This window comes from Notechis scutatus, chromosome 1 (genome assembly GCF_049901735.1).
Source record: "Notechis scutatus isolate UNSWTSFEM ecotype Mainland chromosome 1, rNotScu1.2, whole genome shotgun sequence".
Lineage (NCBI taxonomy): Eukaryota > Metazoa > Chordata > Lepidosauria > Squamata > Elapidae > Notechis > Notechis scutatus.
In genome coordinates, this window is record NC_142009.1 from 159444650 (window position 1) to 159457334 (window position 12685).

At 35.0% G+C, this 12685-nt stretch overlaps 1 protein-coding gene across 2 annotated transcripts in view; it reads right to left on the bottom strand.

Annotated features, from left to right (window-relative positions):
• Positions 1-5353: 5353 nt before the first annotated feature.
• The window catches only part of CLIC5 (CLIC family member 5), a 70703-nt gene continuing 63371 nt past the window's right edge, over positions 5354-12685 (bottom strand). For both annotated transcript variants that reach the window (XM_026683736.2, XM_026683737.2), the window contains exons 5-6: positions 10357-10538; positions 5354-6721 (exon numbers count right to left, since the gene is read on the bottom strand). In XM_026683736.2, coding sequence (XP_026539521.2) covers positions 6566-6721; positions 10357-10538 — 338 coding nt within the window. In that variant the 3' untranslated portion in view covers positions 5354-6565. The remainder of the gene's footprint in view (positions 6722-10356; positions 10539-12685) is intronic.

Consider the following 12685-nt stretch of genomic DNA (forward strand, 5'->3'; position numbering starts at 1 on the left):
AAAAAAAACTCAGGCTTTCTGGAACAACAGTTTCTTGCTGAGTCAGACATGAAGCTTCAAATATATCTATTTTTTTCTAACTAAGAATGAAGCCCCATCAGAGCTAGTCTCATTTGTTGTGGACAAAGAAACTTCTTTTTATAGAAAACTGGTTACTTTTCCTTGCTGGTGGTAAGTTCTCCTCTAATCATACTTTATTTTTCATATCATATTTTGATAAGGGATCTGTGATCAGGAAAATTAATAGAGACCAGTATAATTCTGCTTTACGCAAGATTTTGCTATATTATTTATGTAATAATTAATTACTGACTTTGATTAACAATTTCTAGCATATCTAGTATGACCTTTTGTTGTTACAGCATAGTTTGAAAGTGAAAAATCTAACATTAGTAATATTCTTCGTGTACATACAGTTCTTTCCTCCACCTATGGATTCATATTTAACTTTTGACTACATCTTCCAATTCTGGATGATTCATTGTAATCATTGTTATCAAAAATTTCAAGTATTTGGATTCACTGAATATCTCTTGAAATGATTTATAAAAAACATAATCTTGTTGATGCAAATATTATTCAAGAAGATTAAAAATTGAGGCTGTATGAGAAATGTATTTCCTACATTTTAGACGACCATATTCTCACAGAAGAATTTATTGAATGAGAGTAAATTATTGATGCAAACTAATTTAATGTCAACTCAGTGAATGATACCACAACTATTGAGAATCTCAAATTGTGGGAAAGAACCAGGCTCAGGTGGAGCCTTCATAGTTTTTAAACTGTTTTTCTTCACAATTAACAGAGAATGACAGGAATCCTAATAGTCTTATGATAATATAATTGGAGAGTATGAGATCATAATCCTCCAAATGTTATCTGACAGTAAGCCCCAATGAACTAGTTAGATTCTACTTTTTAGTAGATATACATAACATATATCATAAAATTCATTCAGAAACAAGTCACATTGGCTGTATCCAAATATTGTATTAAGCCATTAGAAGGAAATTGGAAATTGGAGTTACTGAGTCAAAAAATAAATATAGCTTCATGGATTCTCCAAATATACATACAATATAAGAAAAATGCAAATCACTAGAAAGCTCTTCCAATCTTGAGACTGCATACTTTCAGGAATTCAACATCCTTAAAAAAAATCAAATAGTCTTATGCCACCCTAAAAATCAACAGATTTATTACACTAACGTTTTCATTGACTGTAGTTCACTTTTCCAGATGTGGCTGAAGTGGACTGTAGTCCACAAAAAACATATGTTATAACACATATGTCAGTCTTTAAGACACCGACATATCCTTTTATTGTTGTTACTGTGATGGGCTATAGCTACCCTACAGAAACCCTTGCAAAAGGTGTTTACCATAGAACTTGTTTCAAATTCCTTAAAATGTTATGGCCCGGCTTTTTAGATATCCTCAACAGCTCAAGTACTCCATCAGAAAAAGGTGTCCACTGGCAGTTTTTAAACTAATACAAAAACAGGGATCAATGTGGATCCCAGTTAGGAATGAAATACTGTGTGAAGTTCTGATGTCTTTGAAACAAATATCTAAGAAATGTTTGGCTACAATTGACATTTTTACAGACATTTGGTCTGCATTTTCTGAAACATCAGTGATTAAATCCATATTGTTGGCTACTTTCCCCTCTGATCTGCATCTTTCTTTACATCTTGTGAGAAATTTATGAACAAAGTTATTGTTAATCCATACTGTCTGTCTCACCATTTAGATTCTTTTCAACAATCTTACTTTGCCAATATAGATAAACAATCTTCAGCGGGATTAACACATACTACTTCACATTTACAATGGAAAGGAAAAGAAAGGAAACAAGAACCTCTAGTTCTGTTTGATGTCAATCAGAAGCTGAAAATATACTACACATGCTAGAAATATGTAGATTTCCTCAATTACTATCTAAGCCTTCAGAGTATAATGAATTAAGTGGCTATTTTCAAGAAAGCTGGTTCCTCATAAAATTAGCATAAATTCATATGTTAATAGCTTGCTTTAATAAAGGAGAAAAATATGAAAATAGTATACAGGGTATTAGCATGTTACCTTATTTTTTATCAGATCTCAAATCAAAGCACTAAAAAACTATAGTATTCAGTATCTGAATTACAGAAGCCATGGTTTCCTTAATTGTAGGGAGGCATTGCAGTATCTGTTTACTAAATACAGTACATACTACAGCCAGTTCTGTCTTAGTGTATAAGATTAGGATCTTAGCCTAAAACAACATAACATGTACATTGAGCCTTTAGTTTTTGAAACAGGATGATTGTAACATACTTGCTATTAAAAGTTTTTAAAAAAGCACCCCTCTCAACTATCAATTATCATTTCATTTGTCTCACCTGCCAAAGGAATAATATTCACACTTTTTAGTATGTGTATGCTTCCTCAGCAACTATATACCTAGCAGTTCCATGTTCTTCATACTAAACTTGTGAAACTACAATACATAGTTGTTCTCCTCATTCCAATACATTTGATGCAGGGATGAGATGAGATAGCGAAGCAGTCAGTTTTCAGGAATATTAACATTTCTTGCTCGGTGGATAAATCTGGGGAAATAGCTAAATAAAGAGAACCAGGTGGACAATAACTTATGTATCAAGGAAGAAAGCTTTGACATTGGAGGAAGAGGAGAATAATAGCTAGGAAGTGAGAGAATTTGAGGATTTGGTAGAAACCTTTTGGGCCACTTCACTACATGATATATTTAGATTTCTGATAGAGAACAAGGAAGTCGTATGTAAAGTAAAAAGTAAAAAGATGATCAGATGTTTTACAGATTTCAGAATTCCTTGTATCAGTAGCCAATTGTATGATAAATGGCAAGGCAAAGCTATTAAGTTCAGCATAGGGAGGGCTGCTTCCAAGAAGTAATGAAGAACATTTCTAAATTATAGCTAAGATAATAAGCATTCCTTCCAAGGCTAAAAGAGCTTTTTTTTCCTTCCCAGAAAGCCTTAGAATGAAGTTGAGGAACTTCTGACCCACAGCATGACACCTGCAATTCTTACCTATGTTAGTGAATGTGAAGTTGAGAGTCCAATAACATCTGGGGGGGGAAAGGGGATATAAGTTCCCCAGCTTCTAATTTAGCCAAGGACTCTGTGAATGAAAGTAACTCTTTTCTGCCTGAGAGTCATTTTTGAGGATTGTCCTCCAAAGAACTAAAGGGTCTTCAAAGAGAACTTCAGAGACAGGAGGAAATACAGATTCCACATTGGAAGGAAGTTTTTGTGTCTTGTATGAGAGTTCCTGAGACTGACAGCAAGAATGAGTAAAACAAGTCATTACTATAACACAGGCATGGGTGGGATTCTACAGGTTCGCACCTATTCATTAGAACCGGTTGTTAACATTCTAAGCAGTTCGGAGAACCGGTTGTTAGAAGAAATTACTGGCCTAATCCTGTAAGGAAGGCAGGAAGGAAACATTCTGGTGTTGCTTACAGAAACTGCCTCTCCATTAACTCTTATTACATTCTTGGCAGGACTGGACTTCCTGTCTCTGGAACTTCTCTGGAGTTTGTTCCCCACCTTTGATGGTACTTTGCTTGTGTGGAGTGACCATTCAAAGTTACAATGGCACTGAAAAAAAGTGACTTATAACTATTTTTCACACTTATGACTATTGCAGCATCCCCACAGTCATGAGAGGCCAGGCGAGGAGATGTGTGCCTCGATGTGAGTGATGTTGAGTTGGCCACGCCCAGCCAGTCACATGACCACCAAGCCATGCCCACCAACTAAGCCACGCCCACAGAACCAGATGTTAAAAAAATTGAATCCCACTCCTGAACACAGGGTTATTTATTGCATGATAGGTAGGCAAAGTCTAGTACAGAGCTAACTATATGCTATCAGAATTTGGGGAAGAAGGAAGTTATCTGAGATTAGCAATATTTTAAATCAACAGGCAGGATAATAGACAAAGAGGGGTCCAGAGAAATTCTCTACATTGAAAGGTTGTGAAGTACTCAGGAATCAATGGCACTGACATTACATTTTAATCCTCTGCTTGTTTTTTCAGCTTTTAGTGTTGAAGCAAAGAATCAGTTTTAATTCCATTCAAAGGGGAGCTGATTCACACATTAATATAATTGATTCCTTATCATTTGATTGTACATGGAGAAATGTGAACTTTTGGGACTGAATTTTCTTGATAACAAGTGAAATGAGAATTATAACTATGCAAATTAATTTGTGTTGTCTCAATTCATACATGCAAGTCTTCACTTGATATTACAACTATTGAGCTATTAGCTCTAAGTTTATTCGCAATAGCCTAACTGGTCAGCAGTTTTAGAAGTGAAGGCTAGCATTAAAAAAAAGAGAGAAATATCAATATCACTCTTCTTTACATAAAAACAGGCCATGTTTATTATATATAGGATCATCTGTTTTTGAATGCTGATTTGGAAAATATTTCATATATTTAAAGAAGAAATAATTCCAGCCTGCTTTCTCTTCTCTTTTACGCGAATAGATTTTTGTGATCTCACTAGACTTTTCTGGCTATTACTTGCATTTTCTGAGCCAGCTGATTTCTCAGCAATGTTTTAAAATCAGGAACCATTGCTTTCTAGTCTAACCTGTCTTTAATTTGTCTATTCAGAAGGAAAACTGGAGAGTTTATGGACTTTCAAAAGAGGAATTACAAAGTTCAATGAAAACAAATGCTGGATATAAACAAAGGATACAACACAGTTTTATTTTTTGCAGCCAAGATTTTGGATTCCAAATCATTTTAGATTCCAGTGGAAGTTCATTGCAATCAATGGTAGGTATGTGAGAACTGCATCAGAGCGCATGGAGAGGCTGATGAAATCTATATTGTCTTAGATTGCTTACATTCTGAACATAGCTGCAGGGTTATTTCTGCAGCTACTTTTAAAAGAAAAATATTTTTGAATTCTTGTATGTTTCAAGGAAAAACTTTTACTGTGGCAGCTCCCTGACTTAATAGAATTTATGGATGTCACCATCAGGTCCTTATTATACCTTTCCCACTCACACTACTTTTTGTAGTCTCTATCTTATTTTTGCTTTCCACAGAAATATCACTTAAGCAAGACAAGCTGAAGTAGCTATATATTATGTTTTGCTGCTAGTCCACAGAGTCACCCTCAGGAGGCATCACTTTTTGAGAGTTGAAGGTTGTGAGCTCCAGAATGCTCCTTGAGATTTAAGATCAGGTTCCTAGTTTTCTATACCACTTCACTTCACTTTATTTGAGCCTGGTCTCAAATAAAGATTTTACAAACAAAAATCTTCCTTTGTTTTTATGGCTTAAAGAAAATAATAGAAAATTTGAACGTCTCCTTTATTGAAGTTAAAAGAGTGCAACTGGATGTTGTCCAACTTAGTTGGCAGTCCTGCTATATCATATTCATTTTTTTTTCTTGCAAGTGCCAAAAGAATATGAACTCAACCTCTACATTTCATTACAAAAAAATACAGTGGTGAGCAATTGACAGAACAAAGCAGTCATTGTCTTAAAGCACAAATCTTTCTGCAAAGACTGCATGTATTACAAAATAACAAAGTTCAGAACATTAGTGAGATTTTAAGATTATCTAGATTCCTGTTCCTGTATCACTCCTTCTAACACCTGCCTCCCCCCGCCAGTCATAAAGACACATAATTTTTTAAATCACTATTTCAATGCTTCCATCTTCTGCATGGGAGAAAATGAGATACACGAACCTCTCTATTTTTAATATTCACTCAGGTTTGGTCAGTGGCATTTTCTTACTTTTACCCAAACCTAAGTAGTAAAATTCTACTTCCAAATAGGACTTCCAGCCTTTCTTTTAAACCTGTAAGGATGAGCAGCATGAACCACATTAGATACACTTGGGTTATGATCCCCATTATATTTAAGATTTAAAAGCTTCCACTGAGCTTTAGGCCCTGCTATCTGAGTGGATGGAATAGGTTTTGGAAGGCCTTAAATTATGCTAAATAGTCCTAAAGGCGACACTCTGCTTAAGATACATTTTCTTACAGTCATCCGTATTTTGCCTCCAAATTTAAACTCCTCAACCCTAATTGCAGCATACAGTATTTTCAGATAGATCATAATTAGAAATAAGGCAAAATTATATTTTATATTTACCTTTCAATTTTTAGCCCAAGTATATGAATGAAACCAAATGATATCAGTGGACCATATAACATTTGTTCCAGTTTATTGGTAAAGATTTCAGAAATGTCTTCTCCTGTCCTACATTTTCTGTAAGAAAAGGGAAGGTCCCCCCCCCTAGCTCCAAGTACTCCTACCAAATCATAAATTATAAAACATAATAATTTGGAGTTGTGCTTTCTCTATTCCACATTGTCTTCACCCAGTATTTCATCAGTGAAATATTGATCAAGATGCATCCAGAAAAGTGATCAATTTCGTCAAAGTTATCCAACTTTCATACATATATAGTTGAAGGCCTTCATGGAGAAGCATCTATAAAACAGGAATTCTCTGGAGAAATGGACCTTGCTGATTCTGATTAAGATTTGCAAAGCTACTTCTTAGCTACTTCTGCATAAGCTATTTCAATCTCTTTGTCTGCAGGACAAGTGTTGATGAATTCATCCCGAGCATAAGCATTGTTCAGGTATTGCCACAGTCTTGTCATTTCTGCTGGGAATTCATAATTTCGATATTTCTTTGTTACAATCTAAAATGAAAATGGAGAGTTTTAGGATTTATAAATATTATTGATTTTATTAGACACAAAAGAAAGGAAATAACATTTTACAATGGCATTGTTGAGCTTGATACAAGAGTAGGGTTTTTTGTCATGGAATATGCTTATTTTTGTTTAAAGTTGTTACTTATGGTTTTATATGTTTATATCTTGGGTTTTAACTTGTTTTTTGTTAGATTATTATGAGCTGCCCAGAATAACTTGAGAGATGGGCAGCTATAAAAATACACATGTATGCATGCATACATACATACATACATACATACATACATACATACATACATACATACATACTATAGATAAAGAATGAAAGCCAGTTTGTTGTAATGTTTAAGAAATCAGACTAGAAAATGAAAAATTGTGAATTCTGTCTCTGCGTTAAGTATCCACCCAGCTAGATGACTTTGGATTGTTGCTCTCTCTCAGCCCAAGGCAGGAGACAATGGCAATCCACTTCAAGAAATATTGTCTAGAACAGGGGTCGCCAACCTTTTGAACCCTCAGGGACCACCAAACTCATAATTTTAGATCCCAGGGACCACTAACTGGTTCTGTGGGTGTGGCCTAATTTGTGGGTGTGGCTTGGTGGTCATGTGACTGGTTGGGCATGGCTTGTATATAAATATAAGTATTTATATAAATATTGAATTTTTTATAAAGAAAAAGCAACTTTTACCCAAAATCAGGCAAAGCAGGCAGATTGAGTTGCTCACAGAATAACAGATTCATTCACAGATCTATCTGCCATTGGCTAGCTCAGTCTGTCACATAAAATTTGCTAGCAAGCAAACTCACAAAATTAACTCACAACACACCATGCATGTAAATATTGAATTTTTTATTTTTTAAAAAAGCAACCTTTACCCAAAATCAGGCAAAGCAGGCAGATTGAGTTGCTCACAGAATCACAGATTCATTCAGAGAACGATCTATCTATCTGCCATCAGCTAGCTCAATCTCTCTCAAATTTGCTTGCCGTGAGTCTGCACTGAATTTGCTTGCAAGCAAACCTTCAGTCCTAAGGGAGGTTCAGCTGTGCTGAGCCGAAGATCTAAAGACTAGCTAGAAAGCAATAAATCCAACCATTTCCTGCTTCCTAGCTAATCTAAATCTCCTGGCACAGCAGAACAGCTGATGGTCGGAAAAAATAAAAATAGTAATTTAGCAGGCAAGTTTACCAGGTAAGGAGTGAGTGGGCGGGGAGAGTTCCTGCTGGCCATGTGGGTGGTGCAGTCTTGTGTTTCTGCTCAGCCTGGATTAATTGCTTTGAGGGGGTGCTCTGGGGGTGAGATTTCTCTGCAGCCCACCAAAATTTTCTCATGGCCCACCGGTTGGCCCACTGGTTGGCAGCTGCTGGTCTAGAAAACTATGAGGATTCATCCAAGCAGTCTCCAAATATCAACACTGGCAGAAAGACACACATACACCCAAAAAGGGGAAATAGAAAACATGCACCTCATGCTTGCACATGAGATGTGCAGGACTGGTGGCACAGCAATGCTTTCACTACTTAGATGAAACACTAACAATACAATAAGTTAGAAACTGTAAGACTAACTGTAGACACCAATGTATTAATTTCGACGGAAAGGAACTAAATCAGGAGAGAGATAAGTATATGCCTAATTCTGCCAATAGAGGCCAGTAAGCCTTCAGGAATCTTAACCAATAGTTTCAAATCAAATTAGCTAAATGATAATAGTATTAATTGTCTCTGGTATATATAATTAGCTTTATGGAAACCTTAGCAATTAGAAAATACGTTTAGATAGCTTGGTTTACCTTACATAATTTATCTTCCTGAACAGCATGAGGAGGTGTCTGTGCTAAATTTATTTGCCAAAGATCAATGTTAATTAGATGCCTTTTACAGAATCTGAAGTACCTTCTGCCCTATTTACGTCTTTACACTATAATTTTTTTTAAATATGTATAATATGACAGCAAAATGATAACCATGGTCCTGTATAATTTAAAGTAAACAGGTTTTGCCAATTATTGTGCATCCTGTTTTCTTTGACATGCCTCCATCTGCCACTACTGTCTAACATGTGGGAAAATGCATAATTTTTACAGTAACTTTTATGTCTTCATTCACTCATCTTTTTTTTCTCTCTCCTAAATTTCAGAAAGAAAATGTTTCACCCATAGGATGCTTTGGAGCCTTTGACTTATCATTCACTGAAAAAAGCCTGAATGTGACCTTTGGCTAGCATGAAGCCAAGCCTCCCTCAAATTTGACTTCTTCCAGATGTGTTGACTTCAAGTTACAGAATCCTCAATAAGGTCATGCTGGCTGAGAAATTATTGGCATTGGTGTTCACACATCTGGAGGACAGCTAGTTGAGGAAGCATCCTTTAGCTATGCCAGAATGTTCGGCATGGCTTTCTATTTTAGTCTAGAATCTGCCATAAACTCCTGTAAAGAAAGGTGTTCAGAGATTTTTCAAATTTGTACATCCTGGAACGGTTGTTTTAGTCACATGTAAAAATATATCTAACTTGGGAAAATACACTTAACTTCTGAAGCTATATGAATTATGAAACCAATACTTTCCAGGATGTGTCAGAAGGGATGTAGAATGATAGAGGTGGAAGGGGCCACTTAAGATATCGTCTATTCTTGTGCAAGGATTCAAATTAAAGCATCTGTAACAAATGACTGTCTGTTATATCTGTTTCAGTACATGCATTGAAAGGGAGCCCCTTGCCTCTCTGAGTAATTAGTTCTATTATTAATTGCTCTTGCTGTCAGAAAATGTTTGCTACACTCTTCCATTACTTGAAGAATGGTGCTCTATTCCCACATAATATTCTATTCTCAAAACTAAATATTCCAGTTCTTTCATTTTCTCTTCATAGGATTTGGCTTCTAGTCCAATGATCATCCTGTTCTTATCCATATTTTCCATATTAGGGATGAAGAAATGTCCCATGAAAGAGTACAAAGCTTACTTGTAATTCTTCTGTCTGACCATTCTGATTTTAAGATTATAATAAAGATTTAAGATGAAAAACTATCCTTTTCCTATTTCCCTGAACTTGTTGCAAATTTATTGGCACTTTTTAAAGAATAGGAGCCAAAACACTTACAATATTTGAGGTAGACTCTGACCACCTTAAATATTACAGTGCCACTTCAAATACTGAAGTACCAAACTTATTTCCTAAGATGTGAAACCTAATTTTTTTCAGATATCTCACACTATTGACTCACATGCAGTTTAGAAGTAAAATCCCCTTTAAGTCAAGCTTAAATTAAAAAAAGACTACTTGAGTAAGATTTGAGTAGATTGGCAGGCAGTATTGGAGCCAATTGGAGATCTATTTTTGTTGTTTGAAAATCTTAAGCAAGACTAAGAGTTATACACCTGGTTTCATCAGTCTTACTTCAGTATGTTTGGGTAGTACCTTGATGAATGAAGTTGCTATATGTTTATAGGTTCTTCAACTCATTCAAAGGAAACCTAATTATCTATGTTAGTTTATTCTGAACTTCTCTCTCCTAACAGAAGTGGGAAACGTAGTATAAATGGATCTTAGTAGCAACCAACTACTGTTGGTATTTGAGTTTCAGGTCTATCATGGATATGAGAGCATTTCACCTTGGCAACATGAAGCTTGGGCAGGAGATTACAGTCTGCAAGGGTCAGCTCCTCCCCATCAAGAAACTTGCGTTTTGACACTCTTTCCTCTTCAGTGTTGCTTGTGTCTATCTCTTCAGGCAAAGGATTTCTCAGATAGTCATCCAGTTTCTTCAAAGCCTTTGTTAACCCTCTCTCAAGACCTTAATAATTAGAAAGAAGATGTGGTTAAATCAACTGTATACTTAAATCTGGAGAAAGGTATGAATCAGAATGATGACAATGCCTGTAATATTAGAGTGGCCTAACCTATAAACATCCACACTATTAGCAGTATTTTTGGATTGCCAAGGACTGAAAATAGAACACATCAAAGTAACTTACAAAAATATAAAACATATTGACTATGGAACTTTGTTTTTTTTTAAAAAAAGTAAATCAAATTCAGGTCAAAACAAGATAAAAATTAATCAGATTGGATGAGAAAAACATACATAAACAATACTATTTTACTTACTTTATTAGAGGCCAGAGGCCAAAAACTGTACATAAGAAGCACGTTACAAAGGAAAATTAGTGATTAACTCTACAAATGCTCTATATCATATAGACCTGTAAGAGTCAGATCCCAAGATTTTTAGTAGAAATTCCAACTGAGCAGAACTTGACTGAATTATAGTTAACAGGAAACTTACTGTATATCTTCTTTGCAGTATTAAACAATATTATGTGAAACCTTGATTGTCCAAGGCTATAATGGTTCTGGAAGTAAAATTCTATGAATCTATCTGGTGATAATCACAGTATATGGAAGATTGTGATTTGAAATGTAAAAACAGTAAATGGTAAAGAGCATTAAATTAATACATGTCATGAAAAAGACAGAAATCAGATTAGGAATTCAGAGTTTGATAACAATTGTATGTTGTTAATGAGTGATGATAATGGAAAATCCAAAAATTAGTTTTGAGGAAACCTGTTCAATATTTTGAATAAACCCCAGGAAAAAAAATGAGAAATTAGAGAAAAAATGATTCTGTTATATGAAATCCCCCTATAATAGACAGGAATGAGAAAGAGTGTGCAAATTGGGCTATTTGGAGAACTAAGAATGAATACAAATGATGATTGGGACAATTTGCTTAGGAAATGGTTTGTAATTTTCAAATATAAGCATAAATCTGTTAATACATATATGGCAAAGGAATATAAATATAAAAGCATGATTGATTGATTTATGGTTGAAGACTAAGAGAATTGGTGAGGAAAAAAACAGGAGCCATAAAGTTTCTGAATGTGGAGTATACCATTTTGTTAAACTTGCAAGATTTTGGATCCTGGGAAGAGAATTTCTTTTAAAAAATGAATGATACTAGATTGCAAACAGAGCTATTGCAAGAAAAGGGAGTCTTGAATGAAAAGTATCAAAAGATAGACCAATCTCTCAACATAATACAAAGTAGAATAAAGAATAAAGATAAATAGATGTAGAAGCTACTGGGAACAAAATGCTATTCGGGTGGTCCTCAACTTACAACTGTTCATTTAACAATGGCTCAGTTTAGGACAGCCTTTGAAAAAGTGACTTACAACCTGTCCTCAAAGTTATGTCCATAGCACCTTCCCAGTCAGCTTCTGACAATTTATTGGATTGAATTGAACTTTAATTAGCTAAGTGATTTGCTTCACAACCACAGTAAAAATAGTGATAAAATCTGGTTCACTAACACAACGACTCACTTAATAACTGTATCACTTAGCAACCAAAATTCCAGTCCCTCATAAGTAAGTAACCCGGCACTACCTGCAGAAGTGTAATGAGAAAGATGCATAGAATAGAATGGGCTGGAAGGGACCTTAGAGATCTTCTAGTCCAGCCACCTGCTCAAGCAGGAGAACCTATACCATTTCAGATAAGTGACTGTCTAGTCTCTTCTTAAAAACCTCCAGTGATGGAGCACCTCAGGATGAAAAAGAATGTTTGGTGGAATTATGTGAAAGAGGATGTGGAGAAGAAAAAATGCACATAAGAGAATAATTGCTGCAAATAATGACTAAAAATATTGCCTAGTATTATACAGAGAACAAGATCATTACAAAAACGTATTGAAGGAGAACAAAGAACAGTTAAAATTGAGAGGCAGAAAAAAGGCAGAATAATTTCGACAGAAATAAAAATGCTTTGCAAGTTGCTGAAGAGCTAAACAAGGAATCTTAAGCAAGATAAATTAAACTAAAAGTGATGAAAATATTTGGGATGAAACTGAAGAAAAGCTGAAAGGAGTCCTTTGGAGATTTAAATAAAGATGGTAATGAAACACCAAAGGATGGAATTGAAACAAATGCTACA